The 16623-nt window shown below is 40.1% G+C and overlaps 1 protein-coding gene and 1 pseudogene across 1 annotated transcript in view; one reads left to right on the top strand and one right to left on the bottom strand.

Annotated features, from left to right (window-relative positions):
• Positions 1-9229, top strand: part of RALBP1 (ralA binding protein 1) — a 62890-nt gene extending 53661 nt beyond the window's left edge. The window contains exons 8-10 of the mRNA XM_033087521.1: positions 4844-4965; positions 5212-5335; positions 7297-9229. Coding sequence (XP_032943412.1) covers positions 4844-4965; positions 5212-5335; positions 7297-7563 — 513 coding nt within the window. The 3' untranslated portion in view covers positions 7564-9229. The remainder of the gene's footprint in view (positions 1-4843; positions 4966-5211; positions 5336-7296) is intronic.
• Positions 9230-9364: 135 nt separating this feature from the next.
• On the bottom strand, positions 9365-11075 carry LOC117011817 (tubulin-specific chaperone A-like; annotated as a pseudogene).
• Positions 11076-16623: the final 5548 nt, after the last annotated feature.

Raw genomic sequence — 16623 nt, 5'->3', positions numbered from 1 at the left:
TACCAACATCATTTATTGAAGAGACTGCTCTTTTCCCATTTGGTGTTCTTGGCAACTTAGTCAAAGATCAATTGACCATAAATATGTGGATTTATTTCTGGGCGCTCTATTCTGCTCCATTAGTCTATATGTCTGTTTATATGCCAGTACCATAATGTTTTGATTATTATAGCTATGTAGTATATATACTGAAATCAGGTAGTATGATATTTCCAATGTCATTCACTTTGTTCAAGATTGCTTTGCCTATTATCAGTCTTTTGTGATTCTGTATGAACTTTAGGATTGTTTTTTTTTCTGTGAAAAACACGATTGGAATTTTGATGGAGATTCCAGTGAATCTGTAGATTGCTTTGGGTAGTATGCACATTTTATATCTTCTGATCCATGAACATGGGACCTCTCTCCGTTTACTTGTGTCTTCAATTTCTTCAGCATTTTATAGTTTTCAGTGTATAGGTCTTTCACCTCTTTACTTAAATTTCTTGTAAGTTTTTTTTTTTTTTGATGCTATTGTAAATGTAATTGTTTTCTTAATTGCTTTTTCAGATAGTTTGTTGTTAGTGTATAAGAAATGTAATTGATTTTTGAATGTTGATTTTGTATCCTGCAACTTTACTGAATTTGTTTATTAGTTCTAACAGTTATTTGGTGGAGTCTTTAGGGTTTTCTATATATAGGATTATGTCATCTGCAAACAAAAAATTTTACTTCTTTCCAATTTGGGTACCTTTTATTTCTTTTTCTTGTCTAATACTCTGGCTAGGACTTCCAGCACTATATTGAGTGGAAGTGGTGAGAGTGGGCATCGGTGTCTTGTTCCTGATCTTAGAGTGAACGCCTTTAACTTTTTACTGTTGAGTATGATGTTATCTGTGGGCTTGACATATGGCCTTCATGATGTTGACAGATGTTCCTTCTATAACCACTTTGCTGCAAGACTTTTTTTTTTAACATGAAAGGATGTTGAATTTTGTCAAATCCTTTTTTGCATCTATTAAGATGATCATATGATTTTTATCCTTCATTCTGTAATTTGGTGTGTTACGTTTATTGATTTGAGTATGTTGAACCATCCTTGCATCCCAGAGATAAATCCCACTTGGTCATGGTGTATGATCTTTTTAATGTGTTGAATTTGGTTTGCTAGTATGTTAAGGATTTTTGTATCTATGTTCACCAGGGATATTGGTTTGTAATTTTCTTGTAAGGTCCTTGTCTGGCTGTAGTATGAGGATAATGCTGACCTCGTAAAATGAGTTTGGGAGTGTTCCCTCCTTTTCAGTTTTCTGGCAGAGTTTGAGAAGGGTTGACGTTACTTCTTTAAATATTTGGTAGAATTCACTTTGGAAACTATCTTTTCCAAGCCTTTTGTTAGTTTGGAGATACTTGATTAATGATTTAATCTCCTTACTCAGTATTGGTCTGTTCAGATTTTCTATTTCTTCATGATTCAGTCTTGATAGGCTGATATTTCTAAGAACTTATCCATTCTTCTAGGTTATCCAGTTTGTTTGTTCATAGTAGTCTCTTACAATTCTTTGTATTTCTGTGGTAGCAATTATAATGTTTCCTCTTTTACAATTTTATTTGAATCCTCTCTAAAGGCTTGTCAATTTTATTTTCTCAAAAAACCAACTCTTAGTTTCATTGATCTTTTTGTATCTTTTTTCAAATCTATTTGACCTATTTCTGCTCTGATCTTTATTTCCTTCTGCTAATTTTGAGTTTAGTTTGTTCTTTTTCTAGTTCATTGAGGTATAAAGATAAGTTGTTTATTTGAGATCTTTCTCTTTCCCCTTCTTCTGCTTCCCCCACCCCCACTCCGGTTCAAGTCATTGTTTCTCAGTCTAGTGTAGGACACAGCTCCCTGGCCCATGCTGGTATTACGGCTGAGGCAGTCGGTCGCCAGTCGTCGGTCGGCCACTCACAGCAGCTCATGGCAGCTCTCGCCGGCTGCCGGCCGCTCACGCTGCCCACCGGCCGCTCATGGCAGCACATGGTAGCCCACGGCTGCTCACGCTGGCTGCCGGCCGTTCCTGGCAGCACACAGCAGCTTATGGCAGCCCACGCCAACCTCCAGCTGCTCACGACAGCCCAGCTCCAGGGAGAGCTGTTGTTCACAATCTTAGCTGTAGAGGGCGCAGCTCACTGGCCCATGTGGGAATTGAATCAGCCACCTCAGTGTTAGGAGCACGGCAGGTGCTCCAATCACCTGAGCCACTGGGCCAGCCTCTTTTTTCTTAATGTTGGCATTTATTACTATAAACTTCCCTTTTTGAACTGCTTGTGCTGCATCTGATAAGTTTTGGTATGTTGTATTTCCATTTTTAATTTGTTTCAAGATACTGATTTCTTCTTTGATCCATTGGTTATTCAGCAGTGTATTGCAAGACCCTTTATGGTCATCTTATATTATAATTTCAGAAGGTCACCTACAGAGGTTTGAGTCTTTTAATCAAGCTTATAAAATGATTTCGAGGTTTTAGAGGGACTGCCTGCTGTTTGGCCCTACCTTTATATGGTATTTGCTTAAATGTTCAGCTGGAGAAACTATCTTCTACTGAATGAAAACTTCTTACTGGACACTGTTCTGCATGCTTTACTTAATTTTATTTCGTCCACAGAGGTCTGAGATATAGGTATTTTCCCTAAGTTACAGATTAGTGGTACTTGTTCCATATTAGTGAGATTGGACTTTAATACTTAAAACATGTTCTTCCTAATATCAAAGTTTGGGATCCTTGAAATGTAATGATACAATGTAATGATACAGATTTTAATTGATATCGTTTCCCCAAAAATAAGACCTAGTTGGACCATCAGCTCTAATGCGTCTTTTGGAGCAAAAATTAATATAAGACCTGGTCTTATTTTACTATCAGACCTGGTCTAATATAAAATATAATGTAATACAATATAATATAATGTAATATATATATAATACCAGGTCTTGTATTAATTTTTGTTCCAAAAGGTGCATTACAGCTGATTGTCCGGCTAGGTCTTATTTTCGGGGAAACAGGGTAGTTGTTGCTAATATCACTTTTTAGATACTTTGATTTTATTCTTCACAGGTGAAAGTCAGTCAGTTGTTGGAGATCAGTTGTCTTATTTTCACTCATCGGTTTGACAGATAGCTCTTGAGTATCTACTGTATTCCAGGAATAGAGCTGAAGATGAGTTTTTTTTTTTCTTTCTGAGTTTCTCAAGTCAACCTTACTCTGTTCTGGAAATTCCGAGTTTAACCAGAATGAAGGTCTAGGCTTTGACAATGTTGTCTGTCTGTGCTTCCAGAAACTCATGTATGTGGGATTCCAAAAGCCTACCAATTTTAAGTCCTTTTCTGTCACTTCTGAAAAATACTGTTTTGCCTAGCAGGGACACATCACCCTTTTCCCCTGAAGAGAGAATGAAGTTCCAGATTATGCCTTTACTTCAGAATTTTTCAATCTCATATTTCTTGGAACATAAACATGTCTGTATTTAGAAACGGCTGGGGAATGTTACAATTATATCTCTGAGAGATTCTTCATGCATATTGGGGGCTCTGAGTAGTTCATTTTAAAACTTGATCGTAGTGTCTTTGAAGTTTGATCACAGGTACTTTTACTCTTGGCACCTATTACCATATTTTGCTGTGTATAATGCACTCCTGTGTATGTGTGCCCACGTTTTTGGCGCAAACTTTCAGGGAAAAATATCTTCCGTTTTAATTTTTTAATTCAAATTTTTATTTGTTTATTTAGGTACTTGCTTTTTGTATTAAAAAGGAATTTTAGTATTTATTTTTTAACATATTATGGTACAAGAAATTTTTTGTACCGGTAACAAATTTAACGCATCATAGAAGGCCAAGAATTCTTCGTCATTGCAAGTTTGTCATAAGTTCAACAAAACCAATTCCAGGTTATTATTTTACGTACGGGTATTGTTATTAATTTCTAGTCACACTTTTAACTCTTAAGCATAAATAAAAGAATTAAAAACATATATATAGATATGGAATTAGTACTACCCATGTATAATGTGCATCCTGATTTTTCCCTCACAAATTTGGGCAAAAATGTGCGCATTATACACGGCAAAATACGGTAGTTTGGAAAGAAATGCTGTAGACCTTTGCCTCCAACTTCTCATTGCCATAGCCTTACATCTCTGCTACCGTCTAAGTTTTCTCTGCATTGGTTCTTTATGGTGGAGAGGCTAAATCTTGGACACAGGGATTTTCTCCCTATCAATTGGTAATCCTATCAATTTTTAGAAATGCATATTCTTTTAAAGCAGAATATTTACTATTTAAAAAATACCTCTGGAGACATGGGTTGAGGACGGTGGCTTGTGGCGAGGAGAAAAGATTTCTTTCTGTGAACATCTTCCCTTCACTAGATCTGTTCTAAGGTGATGCTAACACCAGTTCTTCATCTCCTGGGTCTTTTTTTTTTCTTGGTAACATTATTGGAGGCCACTTTGGCCCTAAAATAGACACTCTCTTTACTGAGAGGTGGGACGGCATTTGGAAAGGACTGTGAAGCAAAAACTTGAACTTTGGCTTTGTGCCCAGTGTTAGCCTCATAGGGAGCCTTTGCAAAATGAGGACATGGGACTCTTAAGTGGCATTTTGTCTTGAGAAAAATCTCATCATTCCTCCCAAATAACTTAATTTACCTTTTCTTGACATTAAGGAAACAGGATTTTTGCTTGTGTAGTACAACAAGCTTTGCCATAATTTGTATATAATGTGTACGGGTCTAAAGAATTCAGGGCAACATTTGAGAACCCAAAAAGTGACATTTCCTTAGACTCATATTCTCAAAGGTGTTCACGATGATCATTATTTTAGGAGAATGAAATCCTGACTGAACAGGAGGAGCTTCTAGCCATGGAGCAGTTTCTGCGCCGACAGATTGCCTCAGAAAAAGAAGAGATTGAACGCCTCAGAGCTGAGATTGCTGAAATTCAGAGGTAAAAGGAGAGTCAAGGGTTCTATAGTTTCCAAGAATGTTTACTTAAACATAAGCATAATTGTTCCAACTCTCAGACTTTCATGTAAAAGAATTAGGCATGTAAGTTATTATTTGTTAAGTGTTAAGAATGGTATTATATTAAGTATAGTAAGTAAAATCATGAAAACCTGGTAAATCTAAAAGAAGCATACCTTTACTTATTTTATTTACTTGTAAAGTTTTTCTTGATCTCTTACCTTTAAAGTCGTCAGCAACATGGCCGAAGTGAAACTGAGGAATACTCCTCTGAAAGTGAAAGTGAGAGTGAGGATGAAGAAGAGCTTCAGATCATCTTGGAAGATTTACAGAGACAGAATGAAGAGCTAGAAGTGAGTTTTGGGGGAAAATAACCAAAAATCATACTAACTTCTGGAAAGTGGTAGCAACTACATACTTCCCCTTAGAAGTTTTCTTCTTTTCCTTGGTAACCAACTAGGGAGATTGAGTAGAGAGGAATTTAGGAGGACGTCTCACCCAAGAGCATGCAGGGCACAAGCTGACTGCTGGCCGGACAAATGGCACAGGTGTGGCCTCGTCAGCCGTCTCTGAGGTGTGATGAGCTTTCCTCACTGTAGTATGTACCACACAGATTTTTCTCTCCTGTGCTGGTTTGAGCACCTTTGAATGATCTTAACTGTGCTCCCAGAGATGATGAACAGAAAAAGAAATACTAGTGGAAGAAGGAAAAGCCTCCTGAATTTCCCTCGGAGAAATGAGGGACAAAGTTTTCTCTTAGTCCTTCACCTGTAAAGCAGCAGGTGAGAATAAACTGGTAAGAGTGCATAAGACTTAGAGCAGCCACTTTGGACCCTAAGTGGAAAAAACCTGTATGGAGGATGGCTGACCTGAATGTCTGCTGGATGAGAGATGTAATTATCTTGTTCAAGCCAAGAGAGTATTCTCTTGGTCACAGCAGCTTAGCCTGCATCCCAAGTACTGTAATTCTGGAACAGTTTTCCTACTTAGGATTTTAATACGATCTATAAAATGTTAAAGCAAAATAAGGTGCCAACATAAAACCTTTCTAAAGAGTGGAAGCTCCCTGGTGGCCTAGGTTGTAACCACTACTCTGCTTCTCCCACAGCACAACCCTGGCTACGGCAAGTGTCTTTCCTTGAGCCTCTTAGGGCAGCCTCTCTGAACTGTCTACAGGTTCTATGGAGAGGATTTTGTGGGTGGTGGTTTTGTGTGGAGTTTTTTTAATTCTCTATGTGGTGGTAGCTCTGGTTTGTCCCAGCAGCTGAATGCACCTGAATGAGGGAAACAAAGCTATCCCACTATTCTTAGATTCCTTTGTAAGAGAATGGCTTCTCTCTCTCAACTGTTAGGTAAAACATCTGGAAACAATGTTTTATTTGGGTAAGGGAAATTCTTATCATTTAAATCTGTTGCTTTCTTTTCACTGTGCAGTTGTCCCTGTTTCCTTGTGGTTTGAATAAGATAGTTACCTCTCTCGTCCAGCAGACATTCAGGTCAGCCATCCTCCATACAGGTTTTTTTCCACTTGGGGTCCAAAGCGGATGCTCTAAGTCTTGTGCACTCTCATCAGCAGGAAGGAGAAAAGGAATGAAGAAATTCCCAGTTGACAAGGGCAAGATGCACAAGTGGGACTCAGCACTTGTGCTCATACCCCATTAGCACAGGCTCAGTGCCGTGGCCACAGCTAGTAAGGGAGGCTGGGAAATACGGCTGCTCAGAAATGTCACTAGAGGAGGGAGGGAGGTTGGTGTGAGTTTGAGGTTCGCTACTGGTTTGTGTGACCTCAACTTTGCTGATTATAATTTAGAACTAACAGTTTTCTGTAGTTTGACTAAGTAGCACAGTTCAGATGTAAGATAATGCCTTTCACAAAAGACAAAAAAAGTTTCACTTTTGAGACAAATCTAGGATTTTTCCTGCCTCTAAATTCTCCCTCTAGTTGCTACTAAAGTCACTTTTATCTTCCCCTCATTCAAGGACTGCTGAGGAGCCAGTTCAAAAATATAAATCTATTTTAAACATTAGAAAACTTAATTTATTAAAATAATTATTTTCTGTTGGTATATTTGCTTTCCAGATATGGTTATTACTCTTGTATTTAGAAGCAGAGTTTTATATCTTGAATTATATCCATTCTGGGTCAAGTTGTTTATGTGTCTCACTTGCACATTTGTGTTCATGTCTTCTGTGTCACAACTAAATTGACAAAAATAGATTCTTACGTAGGATACCCTTGCTAACTGTACTCTGCTCCTGAATCAGTCATTTTCACCTTCTTGAGTGACAACGGCTCTTTCTGTCATTCCTCAAGATAAAGAACAATCATTTGAATCAAGCAATTCATGAAGAGCGAGAGGCCATCATTGAACTGCGCGTGCAGCTCCGCCTGCTCCAGCTGCAGCGAGCCAAGCCTGAGCCACAGGCACAGGAGGACGACGAGCCCGAGAAGCGAGGGGGTGCCGTCCAGCTGCCTAAAGACGGCGCCCCAGAGACAAAAGCAGCTAAAGAGCAGCCAAAGGCAGGCAAGGAGCAAGCTAAGCCGTCGCCAAGCAGAGACAGGAAGGAGACGCCCATCTGAGCATCCTGTGGGTCATAGAATCCTCCAGAACTAACAAGACCTGTGCATCTTACTGTAATCCTGAGAGTCAGAGTGCACACTCTCTGCTGTATATTCTGTAAAGATGTCTTTTCTTCTCAGAGACTCTTCCTTCTTTCACACATATGACTTTTCCGCATCAGGCTCAGGTTACAGGGGACAAAGCAGTGGACGCATTGTAGGCTTGTAGGGGACAGATGAGTTTTCCAGATAGCTTATTTTGAAGATTAATTTTCTTTCTTAACTTAAAATAACTATTTTAACCCTTGAGTGGCTTCTTTTGAAACCAAAAATCATCTTTGCTTTTCTATTATAGCAGAATCAGGATCTCTTTCTCTCGTTCAAGGGGAGGAACCAAACAAGGTAAATACTGTTCCTGCCTTGTGGCTCGCCCCAGTCTCACCCTCCAGGGTCACTGCTTACCTAGTCACTCTTGCTTGTGCCTTTTACACCTTTTTGGTGCAGATTATGTCATGGGGAGCTGCCTCATATTTCCTGACTGGCCAGAATGGCTCTTACCGGGGTTACCTTTATGCACCCATGTCACTCTCTCCTTTGACCGTCCTAAACCAGTCCTTGAGCCTGAGTCACCAGGAAGGCCTACTTGGTTGCAGACAGAGCTGCCTGTGGAGCCCACCTGCCAGCTTGGGGCAGTGTGGCCCAGCGTGGAGGAGGGGCCCCCTCACTCCTGGCACCTGCCGCTCTGCTGCTCGTGATCAGCACATGCTTTTCAGTGGGTTGGTTAAAGTAGCCACCCTGACCTCAGGAATCCACACAAAGGATCTGTCTCAAACCTGAAAGCTTCTATGTGACTGAGCTTCCATTACAAACAGAATGACTTAGATTGCTTGCTTGGGCTAGAAGGTAAACGTCTCTTTGCCTGAATAAGCCATATATATATACAGTTAAACAAAAGTTTTCAATGATCCGTATTGCATCAGTGAACCTGCTGATGGACTCCCAATTGACAAGATTGAGCAATAGAAAAAAGTAACTTTTCCTTTTAATGATAGCTGTGATCCCCAACCCCGTTTTCTTGCTTTAGTCACTTCTTTGGTGACCTGAGGCACCTGGGGTCCTTGCTGTCAGGCACCTTGTTCAGTCATCCTCTGTCCGAATTAATGGCACCCACGAGGTAGGTCAGCTTTCATGGCTGTGAAGACAAACCACAGTCAAGGTGATGGAAACAACCCCCCGAGGGCTCTGTCTTCCTCTTCCTCCTAGTTAGTATTTATTTTCAGCACCTGTTTGATGCGGTTTTTTATCCTCTACCTATTGCACTGTTGTGACTTGTTGGCCATTATTTGATTTTTGTACGGAAAAAAAGCTTTGTTATAGAAATCAGCATACTATTTTTTTAAATCTGGAGAGAAGTTATTATGGTGACTGAAAATATGGTCAGGTGTCAAATATAAATGTATAAAAAGCCTTCTTGCTGTTCTGTCGGTCATATTATATTCATTTTATATTTGCTGGCAATATTGGAGGTTTCTTTTCTGTTTGTGTAAACTCTAATTTCTATCAAGGTGTCATGGATTTTTAAAATTTAGTATTTCATTACAAGTGTCTCAGTGTTGGCTAACTAATTTTTGCCAGGACCCATTATTGATCAAGCAAATAAATTCAACAGCCATTTGAGAAAAAAAAATGCTTCTCATTTTTTGTACCTTGGAAGTAATTGAGTGTCCTGTGGCTGTCAAGGAGTGGGCTTACAACTTCTTTAAGGTCCAAGAGAGAAAAACACAATCTAACTCCGTGTTCCTCACCTAGGCACTCGATGTCCACTCGCTGGTTACTAGGGTTTGCGCAGCTGTCCTCCTTCCCCACAGCAGTGCTTGCTGCTGAAGGAGCTACTGGGATTGGGCTGCAGCTTCCTCTGTGACTTCCTGCTTCCAACTGAAAGTGAGTTTTGCCCTTCTAGCATGATGGGCAAGTCAGCTGACCCAACTTGGCAAAAAAGTGTGTTGGTTATTGCAAAGTTGCTTTTCTTATAGGGGACAGCAGGAGTCTTCAGGCAGATTACCTCACTAGTGCTGATCAGGTGATTCCTGAGTGTTTTTGGTTTGTTTTTTTAGATGAAGTTCATTTATTTGACTTTAAATTAGGCAAATAAAAAGATACGCAACTGCATAAAAAGAATCACATTCTCATACTATTTGAGCATTGGTCAAAAATAATGAATTGTGGTGTGAATCCCAGGATTAATACAAAAAACACCCTGTACAGAAAACTTCAGGCTTCTAACTTCACTGCATCCAGTACTAAACATGCTTCCTTATATTCCTCAGCTTCTTCCAACTCTTTTTCTCTAATATCTGCAGATCAGTATACGTACCTTCCAACGTGCGCTGGCAATTTGGGATCATCATCTGGGACTCTCAGGATCTCCGCCTGCTTTTTAACGGTGTAATTTTCACCTCTTCAGCTTTCATTTTTTCAATCTTTTTGTTGTTTTGCTTCTTTTTCATACATTTTTTTTCTTGGACCAATCGCTTCACTACACCACTTTCGATCTTGCTCTGCCTCATGCAAGGAAGGGCCATGGCCTCTCAGTGCTGCGGGAAGGAGGGGCAGGGGGCTGGGGTGACGAAGCAGGGAGAGTGGCTGCGGAGGTGGTTCTGTCAGCGGTAGCTGCCCCTACTTGCACCAAGTGATTGGTTTAAGATTGAATTTATGGAAGACTTTGGTGATGTGGGGCTTAGCATAAGCAGCTCCATTTGGCGCCTATTGTCTTGTTTTTCACAACAAACAGGAAACAGACTCAAAGCAGTGGTGAACCCCGCAGTTGGTGATTTGGTGATTATTGCCTGCATGTCTGTCACCATGTAGCCAAGACTGAGAGGGAATGAAGCGGTGTCTATGTAGGCACCCTGGGCCCAGAAGTTCTGACGGGTTCAGAATAAGCAGACATAGGGAAGGAGTAAGCAAGTATGATCTTCATCTGAACCAGAATGCCACAGCTCCAACAAAAGGCAAGAGACTGCTGAAAATTCCAGGTACAATTATAGAGAAAGCAGGAACGGTCTCTTTGGAAGGGTGTCTGTATCAGTCTGAAAAGGCAGCACCAGTAACTTTTGAGTTTCTCACATGGGGATATATATATAAAATTTACTGTTAAGATTGCCAATGAAACTGGCTGCCAACCTCCATAAGCAAGTAGTAGTAGTAGAGAAGGAATGGTAAGTTGTCTGGAATAAAACATTAACTTGGCCCCACTGGGGCCACCCATGCCCACCTGTGACCAGAGGGCAACTCCTCAAGGGATAAAGAGTCCTAAGGAGGACCCGCCCTGCATAGCAACCTGGGTTCAATCTGTTGACTTAGGTTGGCCTTACTGTGGGGGTGGTTCCCATGTGAAATACAGACACTCTTACATTTGAACTTCAGATCCACAGTGACTAATATTTGAGTCCAAGGATGTTCCATGCAATCCATATTTGAGTATTTTTTTTTTTTTTGCCTTTTTGCCTAAAACAGTGTGACCTTATTAACATACCATTTCCTGGCTTTTCTCTCTTTTTTCTGTATTTTTTTATTTCTATTTTTTTAAGATTTTATTGGGGAAGGGGAACAGTGTGTACTTCCAGGACTTTTTTCCAAGTCAAGTTGTTGTCCTTTCAATCTTAGTTGTGGAGGGTGCCGTTCAGCTTCAAGTTGTTCTTTCAGTCTTAGTTGTGGAGGGTGCCATTCAGCTTCAAGTTGTCCTTTCAGTCTTAGTTGTGGAGGGCGTAGCTCAGCTCCAGGTCCAGTTGCCGTTTTTTAGTTGCAGGGGGCCGAGCCCACCATCCCTTACGGGATGCGAGGAATTGAACTGACAACCTTGTGGTGAGAGCCCACTGGCCCATGTGGGAATCGAACCGGCAGCCTTTGGAGTTAGGAGCATGGAGCTCTAACAGCCTAAGCCACCGGGCCGGCCCCTATATCCCCTGTATTTTTAAGTCTGGCCACCCTGCCCTAGATTCTCAACTAGCAATGGGGCTGATAATGGCTACTACAAAAGATTAAAGTGATCCTAAATACTGGATAACTCAGTTATCATTTCTTGAGAGAAACAGAAGAGGATCAATTGTAGGACAAAATGCATGAAAAGCTGATAGTATTAAGCAGAAGTGGGAAGGAAGGAAGGATTTAGAATTGATCAGGTTTGGCTCTTTGCCTCAGGTGTAAAATTGTGGGGACACTCAATAAGCAACATGCACATATTCTGATGCTGATAGCTGTGCACCCACAAAAGGAAGTAGCTCTAGAATAAAAGATGGTAACCCAAACATAACAGTTGGGGCAGCTGGAGCCGACAGCTACATTAGTCCTATGACCCTGGACCTGGCTGTCCCTCGCTGCTTTAGGTCACCTGCACGAAAGCTGCCCCTGGATATTCCTAGGCTTCAGGCTCGCACCCAGTTTAGCAGCTTGATGCTGCCATCACAGCTGACATGGTCATGGCCACCTGTCACAATGGCCAGTAATCGTGTGGGCATCGACAACAAATGCATCTTAGAGCATTCATTTGCAACTGAGGAAATAAAATGCAAATAGTAACTGTTTAATATTTTTGATTAGGGTGCTATTGGAGTTCAGATATCAAAATTATGGGAAGAGGGTTAATCTGGAAAAGGTAAGATCCCACAGCAACTAATTCTACTAGAGCCTTGTTATTAAAAAAAGCACCTTGATTCTTGTTGGGAGTGCTGGGTCTCAGGCCCCACCCTGGACCCACAGGATTAGAATTTGTATTTAAACAAGATGCAAGGTGATTGAGATACACATTAATATTTGAGAGGCACTGTTCTGAATTACCAATATTTTACTAGCGATATTGAAAAGCCAAAACAAACCCTGGAAAATCTCAGAATAAATGACCACCCAAAGACTGTTAGAAACAAAAACAGCAACGTTACAGGATATAAAATCAATGGACAAAATTTTGCTGCATTCCTATATACGAAATGGTATCAAGAGATATGGTGAATGTTTTAAAAAAATGTATTATAGTAAAAGACACGTTGCCATTAGTCTCCCTCAAAATATTCCCCCTCGCTTTGAACACACTTTTCCCTTTGTTCTTGCCAGTTTCTTTAGCAGTTCTGGGATTCCTCTTTCTGAGTGTCTTTACTTCATCCTCCAACATGACAGCGCACTGGCACACATCGCTTCTGGAATATGGCAATTTCTGTCAAAAACATTTCGGTGTGTCCTCATCCACCTTATTCACTGGATCTGGCTCTTCCCCAAAGTCGAAATAACCATGAAAGGAAAATGTTTTACATTGATTCAGGACCTTGAGGCAGCCACGACAGCACAACTAAAGACACTCATGAGGTCTGGCAATTCAGTTCGTGAACTCATCCCAGAAAAAGTACTCGCTACCTCATTGCTGAATATCACTATGGTCACCTTCGAAGTACACCCCTTGGGAAGCTATGCACTGATAGCGCCTAGTCCACCCTTCAGAGCAATTTTGGAACTCTTTTTCTGGAATGGCCATCAGAGCTGTCGTATTACCCTTGATGTCTTGCATGTCATCAAAATGTCTTGCTTTCAATACTGTCTTTATCTTTGGGTAAAGAAAGAAGTCACTGGGAGCCAGATCAGGTGAGTAGGGAGGGTGTTCCAATACAGTTATTTGTTTCCTGGCTAAAAACTCCCTCACAGACAGTGCCATGTGAGTCGGTGCATTGTCGTGATGCAAGAGCCATGAATTGTAGGCGAAAAGTTCAAGTCGTTTTCATCTAATTTTTTCATGCAGCCTTTTCAGCACTTTCAAATAGTAAAGTTGGTTAACTATTTGTCCAGTTGCTACAAATTCATAATGAATAATCCCTCTGATATCAAAAAAGGTTAGCAACATTGTTTTGACTCTTTATTTGGACTGAGGTAACTTTTTTGGTTGTGGAGAATTGGCTGACTTCCATTGTGCACTTTGACGTTCTGTTTCAGAATTGTATTGGTTCACCCATGTTTCATCACCAGTGATAACAGCCCAAAATCGTCTTGCCTCTCCAAAAGATCTTGGCAGACCGACTCTCCTTTGCTTTTGTTCATCGGTGAGCTCCTTTGGGACCATTTTTACACACACCTTTCTCATGCCAAGATTTTCAGTTAAGATTTTCCTGTTTCTCTGTAGATGTTTACTTGGTCTGCTATGCTTCTCACAATCAGCCGATGATTCTGCCGCACAATTAAACGAATTTTTGCAGTTTTCGTCAGTTCTGTTCGTTACTGGCCACTCTGACCTCTCTTCATCAGTGACGTGTTCTCTCCCCTCAGAAATATTTAATCCATTTGTACACTGCCATTTTCTTCATGGCATTATCCCCATAAACTTGGACTAACATGTCCCTGATTTCACTTCCGCTCTTGCCAAGTTTAACAAGAATTTGTTCATTGCTCTAATTCAAGCTCAGAGATTCTCGCGACGGCACACAAAAACATGCAACAATAATGAATGTCACTCAGCAAGACACCACCACACGTCGACATGAACACACCTGTGAGACACTTGATATACCAAGGTTATGAAACCTTACTGAGCTGTTTGTCCAATGCTGCCAATGGAAGTATACATGGTGGCAAGTTTGCTAACTTAATTGTCAGAACTCGTATATAAGACCTGAAACAAAATACATAAAGGAAACAGGCAGTAAACTTACGGACCTTGGTCTCAGAGGGGTTTTTGTGAACTTGACTCCAAAGGCAAGGGAAGTAAAAATGAATGGGACTATATCAAACTAACATACCTCCGATAAGGGGCTAATATCCAAAATATATGAACTCACACAATTCAACAACAACAAACCAATTAAAAATGGGCAGAGGATCTGAATAAACATTTTTTCCAAGAAGACATACAAGTAGCCAACAGGCACGTGAAAAGATACTCAGCACCATTAATCAGCAGAGAAATGCAAATCAAAATCACAATGAGTTACCACTTACACCTGTTAAACAAGAAATAAAGGTTGGAAAAAGAATGAAATCTTACCATTTGCAACGATACGGATGGACCTAGGGAACATTATGCTAAGTGAAATATGTCAGACGAAGAAAGACAAATATCATATGATCTCACTTATATGTGGAACCTAAAGAACAGAATAAACGAGCAAATTAAACAGAAATGGTGTCAGATATAGAGAAAAAAACTGATGGTTGCTAGATGGGAGGCGGGTGGGGATGAGGAAGAGAGGGAGGGGATTAGAAAGCACAAATTGGTAGCCACATACTGCTAGGGGATATGAAAGACAGTTTGGGGAATATAATCAATAATATTGTAAAGATTTTGTAGGGTGTCGGATGGGAACTTGTCTTATTAGGGAGACCACTTCATGGATGGTGTAGATGCCTGATCACTGCACTGTACACCTGAAGCTGAACAATATTGAATGTCAACTATAACAATACACACACACACACACACACACACACACCGTGTTTCCCCGAAAATAAAACCTACCCGGACAATCAGCTCTAATGCGTCTTTTGGAGCAAAAATTAATGTAAGACCCAGTCTTACACAGTAAAATAAGACTGGGTCTTATATAAGACCCATTCTTATATTAATTTTTGCTCCAAAAGATGCATTAGAGCTGATTGTCCAGCTAGGTCTTATTTTCAGGGAAACATGGTAGTCACAGGATGTGGAGAACAGCATAGGGAATAGAGTCAATGGAATCGTAACAGCTATATACAATGTAAGAGGGGTAGTACATGGGAGAGGGATTATCACTTGGTGAGGGGTATAAATGTTACATTGTTTTGTACACCTGAAACTAATTAAAAAAAAAAAAAGAAATAAGGGTTGGGAGAGAATGTAGAGAAAAGGGAAACCCTGCACACTGCTGGTGGGAATGTGAAGTCATCCAGCCACTATAGAAAACAGTATAGAGCTTCCTCAAAGAATAAAAAATAGCGGCTACCATATGACCCGCAATCCCTATTCTGGGTATCTACCCAAAAAATTTGAAATCACTTATTCATATATATAAAATAGGTATCTGTAAAGATATACTTGTCTGCACCCTTATGGTCACTGCAGCATTATTCAAAATAGCCAAGACATGGAAATAACCTCTAAGTGTCTGACAGATGACTGGATAAAAAGATGTGGGACACACACACAACGGAGTACTACTCAATATAGAGAGATGAAATATTGCCCATTGTGACATGAATGGATCTCGAGAGGAGCATGCTCAATGACGTAAGTCAGACGGCACAGGGCAAGAGCCGTATGAGTTCATTATGTGGAATATAAAACAAAAGCTACAAATGAACAAACAAAAACTCAAAGATATAACAGAATGGCCAAGGGGGAGTAAAGATGAGGCTAAAGGGGATGAAATACATGGTGATGGAAGACTGAGCTTGGGGTGGTGAGCACACAATAAACAATACTACATACTACAAAGGTTTACACCTGAAATTTATGTTATTAACCAATGCTACTCCAATTTAATTAAAAAACAAATAAATACAGCTGATCGGTGAAAAGATTCACATGCTAAAATTACTAAAACACTACCTAACAAATTTTGCCAAATTTAAATCATCAAAATTTAACCTAAAATATAAATAAGACTTGGTAGAAGTTAACCCACAACATGCTGTAGAATCTCACATGGACTAAAATCTGATCCCTGAATGGGAATATTTGTCAAGTTTTAGGCAAAAAATTCTTATAAAAATTATTTCTGTAAGATAAAAGTAAAATGAGTTTTTAAATTCTCTATAGAAAATGGACTCAGAAATTAAATTGGCTTAATGGAGTTCACCACAGAAAATTTCCTTCATCAGACATCTATCACTGTTGGCATTTCTGTGTTTTAGTCAAAAAGTTCTCAACCCAAAACCTCCACTGGGTCAAAACATTCATATTCAAGGGATGACAAAATCACTTCAGTTTTGGAGTTTCTTATGGAGCGACTGGAGAGCTGGGCCTCATTCCTCACCTCACCTAAAAGGAAATCTGGTTTTCTAGTGGGAAGGAGATATAGTATAGAACTCTGTAGGCCCTGACCTATTCGGGTCACTTAAAAAACACCA

The sequence above is a fragment of the Rhinolophus ferrumequinum genome, chromosome 19 (genome assembly GCF_004115265.2).
Source record: "Rhinolophus ferrumequinum isolate MPI-CBG mRhiFer1 chromosome 19, mRhiFer1_v1.p, whole genome shotgun sequence".
NCBI classification, from domain to species: Eukaryota; Metazoa; Chordata; class Mammalia; order Chiroptera; family Rhinolophidae; genus Rhinolophus; species Rhinolophus ferrumequinum.
Note: the sequence above shows the minus strand (reverse complement) of the source record. Positions and strands in the feature narration are given on the sequence as shown.